This window comes from Salvelinus namaycush, chromosome 33, assembly GCF_016432855.1.
Source record: "Salvelinus namaycush isolate Seneca chromosome 33, SaNama_1.0, whole genome shotgun sequence".
Classification (NCBI taxonomy): domain Eukaryota; kingdom Metazoa; phylum Chordata; class Actinopteri; order Salmoniformes; family Salmonidae; genus Salvelinus; species Salvelinus namaycush.
This window is the reverse complement of record NC_052339.1, coordinates 31,701,308-31,716,337: the sequence shown is the minus strand read 5'-3', so window position 1 is coordinate 31,716,337 and position 15,030 is coordinate 31,701,308. Positions and strand designations below refer to the sequence as shown.

The window sequence follows — 15,030 nt, the reverse complement described above, 5'->3', positions numbered from 1 at the left end:
AAAAAGTGGAACTGCCAACACTATAGTCCACTATAGTCCAAGTATCTCACATAAGCATATCATGTAAATAAAACATCTTATTTATCTATGTTACCCAACTAATTCTGATTCATCCGCCACACCGGGTTGGCGTTTTTAACACAGACCAAACCAACTCCATTCCCCTTGTTTTGTTTAGTCTTCATTCTCTGTCTTGGTCTGTAGTTTTCTCTCTGTTGATACAATCGGCTAGCCAGACTGACGCTAACACTAAAACACAGCAGGTTTGAAATGAGAGACTACAGTAGCTCAGTAGGAATAATCTCCACTTTCCAGCACCACTGCCCTCTGTCGCAGTGGCAGTTATAGTATTTGATTGACATTCTCTTTTTCTTCTGGGTTTTATTAAGCATTAGTCAAGGCTAGTCTATTTATAGCCTGCGACCCAATGTAATCAATGGAAATGACATACGAGAAGTTTTTGAGCCATATCAAACCGTGAGGGGGATGTGTGTTTTACTCCGTTGCAAGCTGTAATAGCTGGATCAATGAACTATTACCACTAGAGTATCCATCACCGTGATGGCCCTTCATGTCCCAGTATAGAACAACTCTGGGGATGACCTGAAACTCACTGAAGGGACAGTTGGAGTCGTTGAGTTGTCTTCTAAACAAACTGGTTGGTTTTAGCTTTTGCCATATTTTCTTCTGATTAAGGTTCACCTCTGGTTAACGGCCAGTTAATCTTTTTAATTACATTTACATTTTTTATTTTACCTTTATTTAACTAGGCAAGTCAGTTAAGAACAAATGTTTATTTTCAATGACAGCCTAGGAACAGTGGGTTAAGTGGTCTAGGAACAGTGGGTTAACTGGCCTAGGAACAGTGGGTTAAGTGGTCTAGGAACAGTGGGTTAACTGGCCTAGGAACAGTGGGTTAAGTGGTCTAGGAACAGTGGGTTAACTGGCCTAGGAACAGTGGGTTAACTGGTCTAGGAACAGTGGGTTAAGTGGGTTGTTCAGGGGCAGAACGACAGATTGTTTTACCTTGTCAGCTCGGGGATTCGATCTTGCAACCTTTAATCTACTCTGTCATCCATTTACTTCCATCAGCCGAACAGTCACTTCAATGACTGCAATGGACGCTTGTTTTCTCAAAAACTGTCTCTTCTGCTTCCACAGGCGATGGCATGCCAAAGGAAAGCAGTCCGTTCATTAACAACACAGACCACGACAAAGGGAATCTATATGATGGGAAGAACATGGCCCTCTTCGAGGTAACTGTCAACATCCAATAACGTTATCTGTGGTATATTTAATGACCTTTGACATAGGCATTTGAATATAAGGCTGTTGATTAGGGATTCAATGATAAACGTGAAGACGGGGGCTTTCCCTCTTTTATACTCATCCGGTTTTCAAAGGCACTGTCTAATGCCATTTGGCTGCCCTAACCTCTCTGTGCTAGCGAACCCTTATACCGAATCCTATGAATCATGGGAATTATGGACTGTGAAATCCATATCTACTTCTCTACTATAATTCACTTCAGCAAAACTATTCCAATCTACTTTGATTTGTGTACAATGTCTAAATTCCTCTAAATGGTTTCACCCACCACTCCGGTTATCAGGTTATTTCTCTGACGTGTAGAGAGCATGCCAAGATGTGTTATGATACTTTTTGTGTTATGTTGTTTTTTTTGTGTGGTTTTTTTTTCACAGGAAGAGATGGACAGCAACCCCATGGTGTCCTCGCTGCTTAACAAGTTGGCCAACTACACCAACCTCACCCAAGGGGTCAAAGAGCACGAGGAGGCAGACGATGACGAGGGGCCAGCCAGGAGTAAGAAACCAGTCAAGGTGAGCCTGTTGTCTCCACAGTGTGTGGACAATAAAGTTTTCCAATTCCAGATACACTTTTAGTGACACAAGCCACTTCTAAGCACAACAGACTCCTACGGTCTGATATTGGTGATAATGACAAGGCAAATGTAATCCTCTCAACGTGTGGGAGTTCCCAAGTATGGAGGAAACGGCTTTGCTTAGACTGTCGGTATATAGGACATCTCATTGTTTCCAGGTTATAAAATGTCTTCACTTGGTTAGTGTACCCCATCATACATATTTACTGTTGATTAATGGTGCCTTTTAAAAAAAAGTTCTGAATAAATAATTCCAGAACAGGGTCTTTGACCAGAGAAAACATTCAGTGTGTAGCACGAAGGACATGTAAACATGCTCACTTTGTTTGTCTGCGTGAGCTACAGTGTGATTGATCATTGTTGACTTTATCATTTTTATGCTCCAAACAAGCCAACACACCCTCCCCTAAAGCCTCCACCACGCCCTCCCCTAAAGCCTCCACCACACCCTCCCCTAAAGGCTCCAACACACCCTCCCCTAAAGGCTCCACCACGCCCTCCCCTAAAGCCTCCACCACACCCTCCCCTAAAGGCTCCAACACACCCTCCCCTAAAGGCTCCAACACACCCTCCCCTAAAGGCTCCACCACGCCCTCCCCTAAAGCCTCCACCACACCCTCCCCTAAAGACTCCAACACACCCTCCCCTAAAGGCTCCAACACACCCTCCCCTAAAGGCTCCAACGCACCCTCCCCTAAAGGCTCCAACGCACCCTCCCCTAAAGGCTCCAACGCACCCTCCCCTAAAGGCTCCAACGCACCCTCCCCTAAAGGCTCCAACGCACCCTCCCCTAAAGGCTCCAACGCACCCTCCCCTAAAGCCTCCACCACGCCCTCCCCTAAAGCCTCCACCACGCCCTCCCCTAAAGGCTCCAACGCACCCTCCCATAAAGCCTCCACCACACCCTCCCCTAAAGCCTCCACCACACCCTCCCCTAAAGCCTCCACCACACCCTCCCCTAAAGCCTCCACCACACCCTCCCCTAAAGCCTCCACCACGCCCTCCCCTAAAGCCTCCACCACGCCCTCCCCTAAAGCCTCCATCACGCCCTCCACCACCACGCCCTCCCCTAAAACCACCAACATGCCCTCCCCTAAAGCCTCCACCACGCCCTCCACCACCACGCCCTCCCCTAAAGCCACCACCACGCCCTCCCCTAAAGCCACCACCACGCCCTCCCATAAAGCCACCACCACGCCCTCCCCTAAAGCCTCCACCACACCCTCCACCACCACGCCCTCCCCTAAAGCCTCCACCACACCCTCCCCTAAAGCCTCCACCACGCCCTCCCCTAAAGCCTCCACCACGCCCTCCCCTAAAGCCTCCACCACGCCCTCCCCTAAAGCCTCCACCACGCCCTCCCCTAAAGCCTCCACCACGCCCTCCACCACCACGCCCTCCCCTAAAGCCTCCACCACGCCCTCCACCACCACGCCCTCCACCACCACGCCATCCCCTAAAGCCACCACCACACCCTCCCCTAAAGCCTCCACCACGCCCTCCACCACCACGCCCTCCCCTAAAGCCTCCACCACGCCCTCCACCACCACGCCCTCCCCTAAAGCCTCCACCACGCCCTCCACCACCACGCCCTCCCCTAAAGCCTCCACCACGCCCTCCACCACCACGCCCTCCCCTAAAGCCTCCACCACGCCCTCCCCTAAAGCCTTCAACACGCCCTCCCCTAAAGCCTCCACCACGCCCTCCCCTAAAGCCTCCACCACGCCCTCCCCTAAAGCCTCCACCACCACGCCGTCCCCTAAAGCCTCCACCACCACACCATCCCCTAAAGCCTCCACCACCACACCGTCCCCTAAAGCCTCCACCACCAATCCGTCCCCTAAAGCCTCCACCACCAATCCGTCCCCTAAAGCCACCACCACCACCAATCCGTCCCCTAAAGCCACCACCACCACCAATCCGTCCCCTAAAGCCACCACCACCACCAATCCGTCCCCTAAAGCCACCACCACCAATCCGTCCCCTAAAGCCACCACCACCACACCCTCCCCTAAAGCCTCCACCACCACACCCTCCCCTAAAGCCTCCACCACCGCACCCTCCCCTAAAGCCTCCACCACCGCACCCTCCCCTAAAGCCTCCACCACCGCACCCTCCCCTAAAGCCTCCACCACCGCACCCTCCCCTAAAGCCTCCACCACCGCACCCTCCCCTAAAGCCTCCACCACCGCACCCTCCCCTAAAGCCTCCACCACCGCACCCTCCCCTAAAGCCTCCACCACCGCACCCTCCCCTAAAGCCTCCACCACCGCACCCTCCCCTAAAGCCTCCACCACCGCACCCTCCCCTAAAGCCTCCACCACCGCACCCTCCCCTAAAGCCTCCACCACCGCACCCTCCCCTAAAGCCTCCACCACCGCACCCTCCCCTAAAGCCTCCACCACCGCACCCTCCCCTAAAGCCTCCACCACCACACCCTCCCCTAAAGCCTCCACCACCACACCCTCCCCTAAAGCCTCCACCACCACACCCTCCCCTAAAGCCTCCACCACCACACCCTCCCCTAAAGCCTCCACCACCACACCCTCCCCTAAAGCCTCCACCACCACACCCTCCCCTAAAGCCTCCACCACCACACCCTCCCCTAAAGCCTCCACCACCACACCCTCCCCTAAAGCCTCCACCACCACACCCTCCCCTAAAGCCACCACCACCACACCGTCCCCTAAAGCCACCACCACACCCTCCCCTAAAGCCACCACCATCACACCGTCCCCTAAAGCCACCACCACCACACCGTCCCCTAAAGCCTCCACCACCACACCGTCCCCTAAAGCCTCCACCACCACACTGTCCCCTAAAGCCTCCACCACACCCTCCCCTAAAGCCTCCACCACACCCTCCCCTAAAGCCTCCACCACGCCCTCCCCTAAAGCCTCCACCACGCCCTCCCCTAAAGCCTCCACCACGCCCTCCCCTAAAGCCTCCACCACACCCTCCCCTAAAGCTACCACCACGCCCTCCCCTAAAGCCACCACCACGCCCTCCCCTAAAGCCACCACCACGCCCTCCCCTAAAGCCTCCACCACGCCCTCCCCTAAAGCCTCCACCACGCCCTCCCCTAAAGCCACCACCACAACGTCCCCTAAAGCCACCACCACGCCCTCCCCTAAAGCCTCCACCACGCCCTCCCCTAAAGCCTCCACCACGCCCTCCCCTAAAGCTACCACCACGCCCTCCCCTAAAGCTACCACCACACCCTCCCCTAAAGCCTCCACCACCAATCCGTCCCCTAAAGCCTCCACCACCAATCCGTCCCCTAAAGCCTCCACCACCAATCCGTCCCCTAAAGCCTCCACCACCAATCCGTCCCCTAAAGCCACCACCACCAATCCGTCCCCTAAAGCCACCACCACCACGCCGTCCCCTAAAGCCTCCACCACCACGCCCTCCCCTAAAGCCTCCACCACGCCCTCCCCTAAAGCCTCCACCACGCCCTCCCCTAAAGCCTCCACCACGCCATCCCCTAAAGCCACCACCACGCCCTCCCCTAAACCCTCCACCACACCGTCCCCTAAAGCCTCCACCACCACACCCTCCCCTAAAGCCTCCACCACCACACCCTCCCCTAAAGCCTCCACCACCACACCCTCCCCTAAAGCCTCCACCACCACACCCTCCCCTAAAGCCTCCACCACCACACCCTCCCCTAAAGCCTCCACCACCACACCCTCCCCTAAAGCCTCCACCACCACACCCTCCCCTAAAGCCTCCACCACCACACCCTCCCCTAAAGCCTCCACCACCACACCCTCCCCTAAAGCCTCCACCACCACACCCTCCCCTAAAGCCTCCACCACCACACCCTCCCCTAAAGCCTCCACCACCACACCCTCCCCTAAAGCCTCCACCACCACACCCTCCCCTAAAGCCTCCACCACCACACCCTCCCCTAAAGCCTCCACCACCACACCCTCCCCTAAAGCCTCCACCACCACACCCTCCCCTAAAGCCTCCACCACCACACCCTCCCCTAAAGCCTCCACCACCACACCCTCCCCTAAAGCCACCACCACCACACCGTCCCCTAAAGCCACCACCACCACACCGTCCCCTAAAGCCACCACCACCACACCGTCCCCTAAAGCCTCCACCACACCGTCCCCTAAAGCCTCCACCACACCCTCCCCTAAAGCCTCCACCACGCCCTCCCCTAAAGCCTCCACCACGCCCTCCCCTAAAGCCTCCACCACGCCCTCCCCTAAAGCCACCACCACGCCCTCCCCTAAAGCCACCACCACGCCCTCCCCTAAAGCCACCACCACGCCCTCCCCTAAAGCCTCCACCATACCATCCCCTAAAGCCTCCACCACCACACCCTCCCCTAAAGCCTCCACCACCACACCCTCCCCTAAAGCCTCCACCACCACACCGTCCCCTAACGCCTCCACCACCACACCGTCCCCTAAAGCCTCCACCACACCGTCCCCTAAAGCCTCCACCACACCGTCCCCTAAAGCCTCCACCACACCGTCCCCTAAAGCCTCCACCACACCGTCCCCTAAAGCCACCACCACACCGTCCCCTAAAGCCACCACCACACCGTCCCCTAAAGCCACCACCACACCGTCCCCTAAAGCCACCACCACACCCTCCCCTAAAGCCTCCACCATACCGTCCCCTAAAGCCTCCACCATACCGTCCCCTAAAGCCTCCACCATACCGTCCCCTAAAGCCTCCACCACCACACCGTCCCCTAAAGCCTCCACCACCACACCGTCCCCTAAAGCCTCCACCACCACACCGTCCCCTAAAGCCTCCACCACCACACCGTCCCCTAAAGCCTCCACCACCACACCGTCCCCTAAAGCCTCCACCACCACACCGTCCCCTAAAGCCTCCACCACCACACCCTCCCCTAAAGCCTCCACCACGCCCTCCCCTAAAGCCTCCACCACGCCCTCCCCTAAAGCCACCACCACGCCCTCCCCTAAAGCCACCACCACGCCCTCCCCTAAAGCCACCACCACGCCCTCCCCTAAAGCCTCCACCACGCCGTCCCCTAAAGCCTCCACCACGCCGTCCCCTAAAGCCACCACCACGCCGTCCCCTAAAGCCACCACCACGCCGTCCCCTAAAGCCACCACCACGCCGTCCCCTAAAGCCACCACCACGCCCTCCCCTAAAGCCTCCACCACGCCCTCCCCTAAAGCCTCCACCACGCCCTCCCCTAAAGCCTCCACCACCAATCCGTCCCCTAAAGCCTCCACCACCACACCCTCCCCTAAAGCCTCCACCACACCGTCCCCTAAAGCCTCCACCACGCCGTCCCCTAAAGCCTCCACCACGCCGTCCCCTAAAGCCACCACCACGCCCTCCCCTAAAGCCTCCACCACGCCGTCCCCTAAAGCCTCCACCACGCCGTCCCCTAAAGCCTCCACCACGCCGTCCCCTAAAGCCTCCACCACGCCGTCCCCTAAAGCCTCCACCACGCCCTCCCCTAAAGCCTCCACCACGCCCTCCCCTAAAGCCTCCACCACACCCTCCCCTAAAGCCTCCACCACACCGTCCCCTAAAGCCTCCACCATACCGTCCCCTAAAGCCTCCACCACCACACCGTCCCCTAAAGCCTCCACCACCACACCCTCCCCTAAAGCCTCCACCACACCGTCCCCTAAAGCCTCCACCACACCGTCCCCTAAAGCCTCCACCACCACACCCTCCCCTAAAGCCTCCACCACCACACCGTCCCCTAAAGCCTCCACCACACCGTCCCCTAAAGCCTCCTCCACCACACCCTCCCCTAAAGCCTCCACCACCACACCCTCCCCTAAAGCCTCCACCACCACACCCTCCCCTAAAGCCTCCACCACACCGTCCCCTAAAGCCTCCACCACACCGTCCCCTAAAGCCTCCACCACCACACCCTCCCCTAAAGCCTCCACCACCACACCCTCCCCTAAAGCCTCCACCACCACACCCTCCCCTAAAGCCTCCACCACCACACCCTCCCCTAAAGCCTCCACCACCACACCCTCCCCTAAAGCCTCCACCACGCCCTCCCCTAAAGCCTCCACCACGCCCTCCCCTAAAGCCACCACCACGCCCTCCCCTAAAGCCACCACCACGCCCTCCCCTAAAGCCACCACCACGCCCTCCCCTAAAGCCTCCACCACGCCGTCCCCTAAAGCCTCCACCACGCCGTCCCCTAAAGCCACCACCACGCCGTCCCCTAAAGCCACCACCACGCCGTCCCCTAAAGCCACCACCACGCCGTCCCCTAAAGCTACCACCACGCCCTCCCCTAAAGCCTCCACCACGCCCTCCCCTAAAGCCTCCACCACGCCCTCCCCTAAAGCCTCCACCACCAATCCGTCCCCTAAAGCCTCCACCACCACACCCTCCCCTAAAGCCTCCACCACACCGTCCCCTAAAGCCTCCACCACGCCGTCCCCTAAAGCCTCCACCACGCCGTCCCCTAAAGCCACCACCACGCCCTCCCCTAAAGCCTCCACCACGCCGTCCCCTAAAGCCTCCACCACGCCGTCCCCTAAAGCCTCCACCACGCCGTCCCCTAAAGCCTCCACCACGCCGTCCCCTAAAGCCTCCACCACGCCCTCCCCTAAAGCCTCCACCACGCCCTCCCCTAAAGCCTCCACCACACCCTCCCCTAAAGCCTCCACCACACCGTCCCCTAAAGCCTCCACCATACCGTCCCCTAAAGCCTCCACCACCACACCGTCCCCTAAAGCCTCCACCACCACACCCTCCCCTAAAGCCTCCACCACCACACCGTCCCCTAAAGCCTCCACCACACCGTCCCCTAAAGCCTCCACCACACCGTCCCCTAAAGCCTCCACCACCACACCCTCCCCTAAAGCCTCCACCACCACACCGTCCCCTAAAGCCTCCACCACACCGTCCCCTAAAGCCTCCTCCACCACACCCTCCCCTAAAGCCTCCACCACCACACCCTCCCCTAAAGCCTCCACCACCACACCCTCCCCTAAAGCCTCCACCACACCGTCCCCTAAAGCCTCCACCACACCGTCCCCTAAAGCCTCCACCACCACACCCTCCCCTAAAGCCTCCACCACCACACCCTCCCCTAAAGCCTCCACCACCACACCCTCCCCTAAAGCCTCCACCACCACACCCTCCCCTAAAGCCTCCACCACCACACCCTCCCCTAAAGCCTCCACCACCACACCGTCCCCTAAAGCCTCCACCACCACACCGTCCCCTAAAGCCTCCACCACACCGTCCCCTAAAGCCTCCACCACACCGTCCCCTAAAGCCTCCACCACACCGTCCCCTAAAGCCACCACCACACCGTCCCCTAAAGCCACCACCACACCGTCCCCTAAAGCCACCACCACACCGTCCCCTAAAGCCACCACCACACCCTCCCCTAAAGCCTCCACCACACCGTCCCCTAAAGCCTCCACCATACCGTCCCCTAAAGCCTCCACCATACCGTCCCCTAAAGCCTCCACCACCACACCGTCCCCTAAAGCCTCCACCACCACACCGTCCCCTAAAGCCTCCACCACCACACCCTCCCCTAAAGCCTCCACCACCACACCCTCCCCTAAAGCCTCCACCACCACACCCAACCCTAAAGCCTCCACCACACCGTCCCCTAAAGCCTCCACCACCACAACCTCCCCTAAAGCCCCCACCACCACAACCTCCCCTAAAGCCCCCACCACCACAACCTCCCCTAAAGCCTCCACCACCACACCGTCCCCTAAAGCCTCCACCACACCGTCCCCTAAAGCCTCCACCACACCGTCCCCTAAAGCCTCCACCACACCGTCCCCTAAAGCCACCACCACACCGTCCCCTAAAGCCTCCACCACACCCTCCCCTAAAGCTACCACCACGCCCTCCCCTAAAGCCACCACCACGCCCTCCCCTAAAGCCACCACCACGCCCTCCCCTAAAGCCACCACCACGCCCTCCCCTAAAGCCTCCACCACGCCCTCCCCTAAAGCCACCACCACGCCCTCCCCTAAAGCCACCACCACGCCCTCCCCTAAAGCCTCCACCACGCCGTCCCCTAAAGCCTCCACCACGCCGTCCCCTAAAGCCTCCACCACGCCGTCCCCTAAAGCCACCACCACGCCGTCCCCTAAAGCCACCACCACGCCGTCCCCTAAAGCTACCACCACGCCCTCCCCTAAAGCCTCCACCACGCCCTCCCCTAAAGCCTCCACCACGCCCTCCCCTAAAGCCTCCACCACGCCCTCCCCTAAAGCCTCCACCACCAATCCGTCCCCTAAAGCCTCCACCACCAATCCGTCCCCTAAAGCCACCACCACCAATCCGTCCCCTAAAGCCACCACCACCACACCCTCCCCTAAAGCCTCCACCACCACACCCTCCCCTAAAGCCTCCACCACACCGTCACCTAAAGCCTCCACCACCACACCCTCCCCTAAAGCCTCCACCACACCCTCCCCTAAAGCCTCCACCACACCCTCCCCTAAAGCCTCCACCACACCGTCCCCTAAAGCCTCCACCACACCCTCCCCTAAAGCCTCCACCACCACACCGTCCCCTAAAGCCTCCACCACCACACCCTCCCCTAAAGCCTCCACCACCACACCCTCCCCTAAAGCCTCCACCACACCGTCCCCTAAAGCCTCCACCACCACACCGTCCCCTAAAGCCTCCACCACACCGTCCCCTAAAGCCTCCACCACACCCTCCCCTAAAGCCACCACCACAGCAAGAAGTGAATGCAGGTGTGTGTCTGAAATGTATCTGTATTCGTACCCCACCAGAGTTCTACATGGGAGAGGGTGCCAGGTCTGGGTGTTGTGCAATAAGCCAAGCAGAGTACCTCTTCTTGAGACAGTGTGATAGTTGAAGGGGCCTGTGTGGTCCTTGGGATGAAAGCATAATTGATAATCATTCAAGCAATCTTTTTTTCCTACTGGGCTGAATTTATTTGCTGTTCAGTTGCTTTATCTGATGCTGTTAATCAGGTGCTGTCCTTTTTTAAGAACAGAAGGCCTCATTCTCTTACATGTGTCGGACATACAACCCAGTCCTTTATACCTCTGTTCCTACAGTTCCAGCCTGGAGAAACCTTTTATTAAGATGTTGTTGTCCTACCCCAGTTTTGTTGCTTAAAATCCAAAGGAAATACCCACAGTCCAACATTGTTCTCCAAGTGGTGCGTCAATTCCACTGTAACCACAAACCCTTTCCCATGCCAGTTGCCCCATCACATTTTCTGCACGGAGACCGGATGGGCAACTCCAATTGGTCTCAGAGTGCTAAGGATGGCTCAAAGGGGGAAAAGTTGACACCTCTTTCCTGTCCTCCCCTCTCAGACCACGATCAGTGGGACTTTCCTTTGGGTTTAGATTGACAGATGGTCAGAAAGGTAGCTACTACTTTGGACAAATAGGGGATGGTACTCTATTGGGCCAATTTTAACAATTGTGGTGCCCCCTTTTTTGAGCTGTTGTGAAACGTCCCTTTTGATGGAATGTACCTGTGAGGGTGATACCTGTGATCAAATGTCTTGAAAGTTCCATCACGGTACAGGGTGGGCCTGTTTGCTTCACTGTACATTTGTTGGAGTATCTGTGGTGGATTTGGGATGCCTTGCACTTCAGGTTTAATTCTAAAAGTCCATTTTCCAGCACTCTGAAATGTTACAGTTACTTTGAGGTTAAAGTACAAACTGTCAGCTTTAATTTGAGGGTATTTCCATCCATGTCAGGTGAACCATTTAAATATTGCAGCACTTGTTGTACATAGTCCCCCCCCATTTTAGGGGACCAAAAGTATTGGGACAAATTCACTTATGTGTATTAAAGTAGTAAAAAGTCAAGTAGTTGGTCCCATATCCATATTACGCAATGACTAACTACGTCAAGCGTGTGTCTACAATTTTGTTGGATGCACTTGTTTGTTTTGGTTGTGTTGCCGATTTATTTTTGTGCCCAATATAATTGAATTGTGTATATAATGTATTGAGTCACTTTTATTGTAAATAAGAATAGAACGTGTAAGATTAGAATGTGAGAAAGTTACAGATGCACAAATATCATACCCCCAAGACATGCTAACCTCTCACCATTACAATAACTGGGGAGGTTAGCATTTTATATCATACCCCCAAGACATGCTAACCTCTCACCATTACAATAACTGGGGAGGTTAGCATTTTATATCATACCCCTAAGACATGCTAACCTCTCACCATTACAATAACTGGGGAGGTTAGCATTTTATATCATACCCCCAAGACATGCTAACCTCTCACCATTACAATAACAGGGGAGGTTAGCATTTTTGGGTGGGTATGATATTTGTGCGTCTGTGCGTCTCACGATTCATTCAGGACTATCTGTAACCGTGGTAGCATCCACATTTAATGGACAAAACACACAATGCCCCAATACATACCCTTCTTTGCAGCACTTTACCATATCACCGGGCAGTACTAAAGATTATATAAAACTAGAGCCCGCAGGACTTGTTTTGTCGACTGTGGGCCTAAAAAGGTTGGGACATCTCTTTATCACAGTCAGACCTCTCCCCATCTTTCCAACAATTGAATCAATACCATGACAATTTACAGTCTAAGTTGACACCAAGAAGTTTAGTCTCCTCAACTTTCTCAACAGCCACATAATTCATTACCAGATTCAGCTGAGGTCAAGAATGATTCATACCAAATACAATGCTTTTTAGTTCTAGATATGTTCAGGACTAGTTTATTACTAGCCACTCATTCCAAAACTGACTGCAACTTTGTTTAGGGTTACAAAAATAGAATTAGCTGTGGTTACTGGCGTATAATGTTGAGAATTACCAACGTACATAGACACACACACAGGCTTTGTTTAAAGCTTGTGGTAGATCATTAGTTAAAAAATAGAGAGCCGTAAACGGCCAAGAGAGGGACCAACAGTATTGGGACAAAGAGAGAGAGCTGCCTTGCAGAATACCACACTTTATGCTTTACATTAAAGTAGCTTGCATTAAAGAAAACTCTGTTCTGTTAGACAGTTCTGAATTCACGATATGGCAGAGGTTGAAAAGCCACAACACATACGTTTTGCCAAAAACACACTATGTCCAATAATATCAAAGGTTGCACTGAAAGCTAACAGTACAGCTCCCACTATCTTATTATTATAAATTTCTTTCAGCCAATCATCAGTAATTTGTGTCATGGCATTACATGTTGAGTGCCCTTCTCTAAAAGCATGCTGAAAGCCTGTTGTTAATGGTTCATGAAAAGAAACCTGTGTTCAAGCTATAATGACTAATGAATCCCTTTTTTTGTAAAAGCGTATCCTTGTGTAAAAAATATCCTTGTGTATTTTGTTCTAATAGGCAGTGGGTGGGGTGTTGGCTAGCCCAGCATCCTGAGCAATGTGATATTTAGGTGGTACACCATGGTGGTGGATGGGATTACCAACATACAGTGCATTCGGAAAGTATTCAGACCTCTTCACTTTTTCCATATTTTGTTTGTTATTTTATTCTAAAATGGATTATGTTAAAAAAAATCCTCATCAAGCTACACACAATATCCCATAATAACAAAGCGCAAACAGGTTTTTTGAAATGTTAGCAAATGTATTACAAATAAAAGTATTTTCTCTGACTCGAAATTGAGCTCAGGTTCATCCTGTTTCCATTGATCATCCTTAAGATGTTTCTACAACTTGATTGGAGTCCAACTGTGGTAAATTCAATTGATTGGACATGATTTGGAAAGGTACACACCTGTCTATATAAGGTCCCACTGTTGACAGTGCATGTCAGAGCAAAAACCAAGCCGTGAGGTTGAAGGAGACAGGATTGTGGAAGGGAACTAAAACATTTCTGCAGCATTGAAGGTCCCCAAGAACACAGTGGCCTCCATTCTTAAATGGAAGAAGTTTGGAGACTAGTCAGGATCGAGGGAAAGATGAACGCATCAAAGTACAGAGTGATTGTTGATGAAAACCTTCCAACAGGACAACAACCCCAAGCACACAGCCAAGACAACGCAAGAGTGGCTTCAGGACAAGTCTCTGAATGTCCTTGAGTGGCCCAGCCAGAGCCTGGACTTGAACCCGATCAAACATCTGGAGAGACCTGAATATAGCTGTGCTGCAACACTCCTCTTCCAACCTGACAGAGTTTTAGAGGATCTTTAGAGAAGAATGGGAGAAACTCGCCAAATACAGGTGTGCCAATCTTGTAGCGTCATACCCAAGAAGACTCGAGGCTGCAACTGCTGCCAGAGGTTCTTCAACAAAGTACTGAGTAAAGGGTCTGAATACTTATGTAAATGTCATATTTCATTTTTTATATATACATTTCCCAAAATTAAACATTTCCCAATTTCCCAAAATTGTGTAGATTGATGAAGGGGGGAAAAACTATTTAATCAATTTTAGAATAAGGCTGTAACATAGCAAAATATGGAAAAAGTCAAGGGGTCTGAATACTTTCCAAATGCACTGTATAATGTGTCATGACACCTAATGAAAAGCAAAATCTTAAATGTAATCTGTTATAATTTACAAATAATAATTTGTTATTAACTGACTTGCCTAGATAAAGGTAAAAATAAATAAATAAATAATTTGGTTGCCCTGGTTGACCCTTGAAACACAATCACGTCCTCTGTTGGTTGAATGATTTGATATGGTGGAACTTACTACCTAATGACCCCCTGCCTTCTCTCCCTCTCATCGTTCCCTCTCACTCTCACTCTCCTCTCTCACTCTCCTCTTTCCCTCCACAGAGTCCCGCGTTGGGCACATTAATTGGGGTGTACCTGCCCTGCCTCCAAAACATCCTGGGGGTCATCCTGTTCCTGCGTCTCACCTGGATCGTGGGAACCGCCGGCATCATGGAATCCCTTGCCATTGTGGTCATGACCTGCTCCTGTGTAAGGAATATCATATAATATGATTATTGCTATTTGTGTCCCACCACCTGGATTGGTTCCTATGTAGCGTCATTTGAAATGGTGTTTTTAACATTGGATAAAAGTAGAGACTCCGAGCTAGAAAATGGTATATCATACACTTCAGTTGAGGAACAATGGGAAATAAATTCTGCTTTAAAAGTTGATTAACTTCTAACCCCACTTTGGTACACATACTGCGGAGATCTCCTTTGTCTATAACCATTCAGCA

At 53.5% G+C, this 15,030-nt stretch overlaps 1 protein-coding gene across 7 annotated transcripts in view; it reads left to right on the top strand.

The window, feature by feature from the left end:
• The window catches only part of LOC120027612 (solute carrier family 12 member 7-like), a 118,910-nt gene that overhangs the window by 50,982 nt on the left and 52,898 nt on the right, over positions 1–15,030 (top strand). For all 7 annotated transcript variants that reach the window (XR_005473330.1, XM_038972605.1, XM_038972604.1 and 4 more), the window contains 3 exons: positions 1,162–1,256; positions 1,704–1,841; positions 14,634–14,780. Coding sequence is in view for 6 of the 7 variants with exons in the window: in XM_038972605.1 (XP_038828533.1) it covers positions 1,162–1,256; positions 1,704–1,841; positions 14,634–14,780 (380 nt within the window). In the remaining variant the exon portion in view is untranslated. The remainder of the gene's footprint in view (positions 1–1,161; positions 1,257–1,703; positions 1,842–14,633; positions 14,781–15,030) is intronic.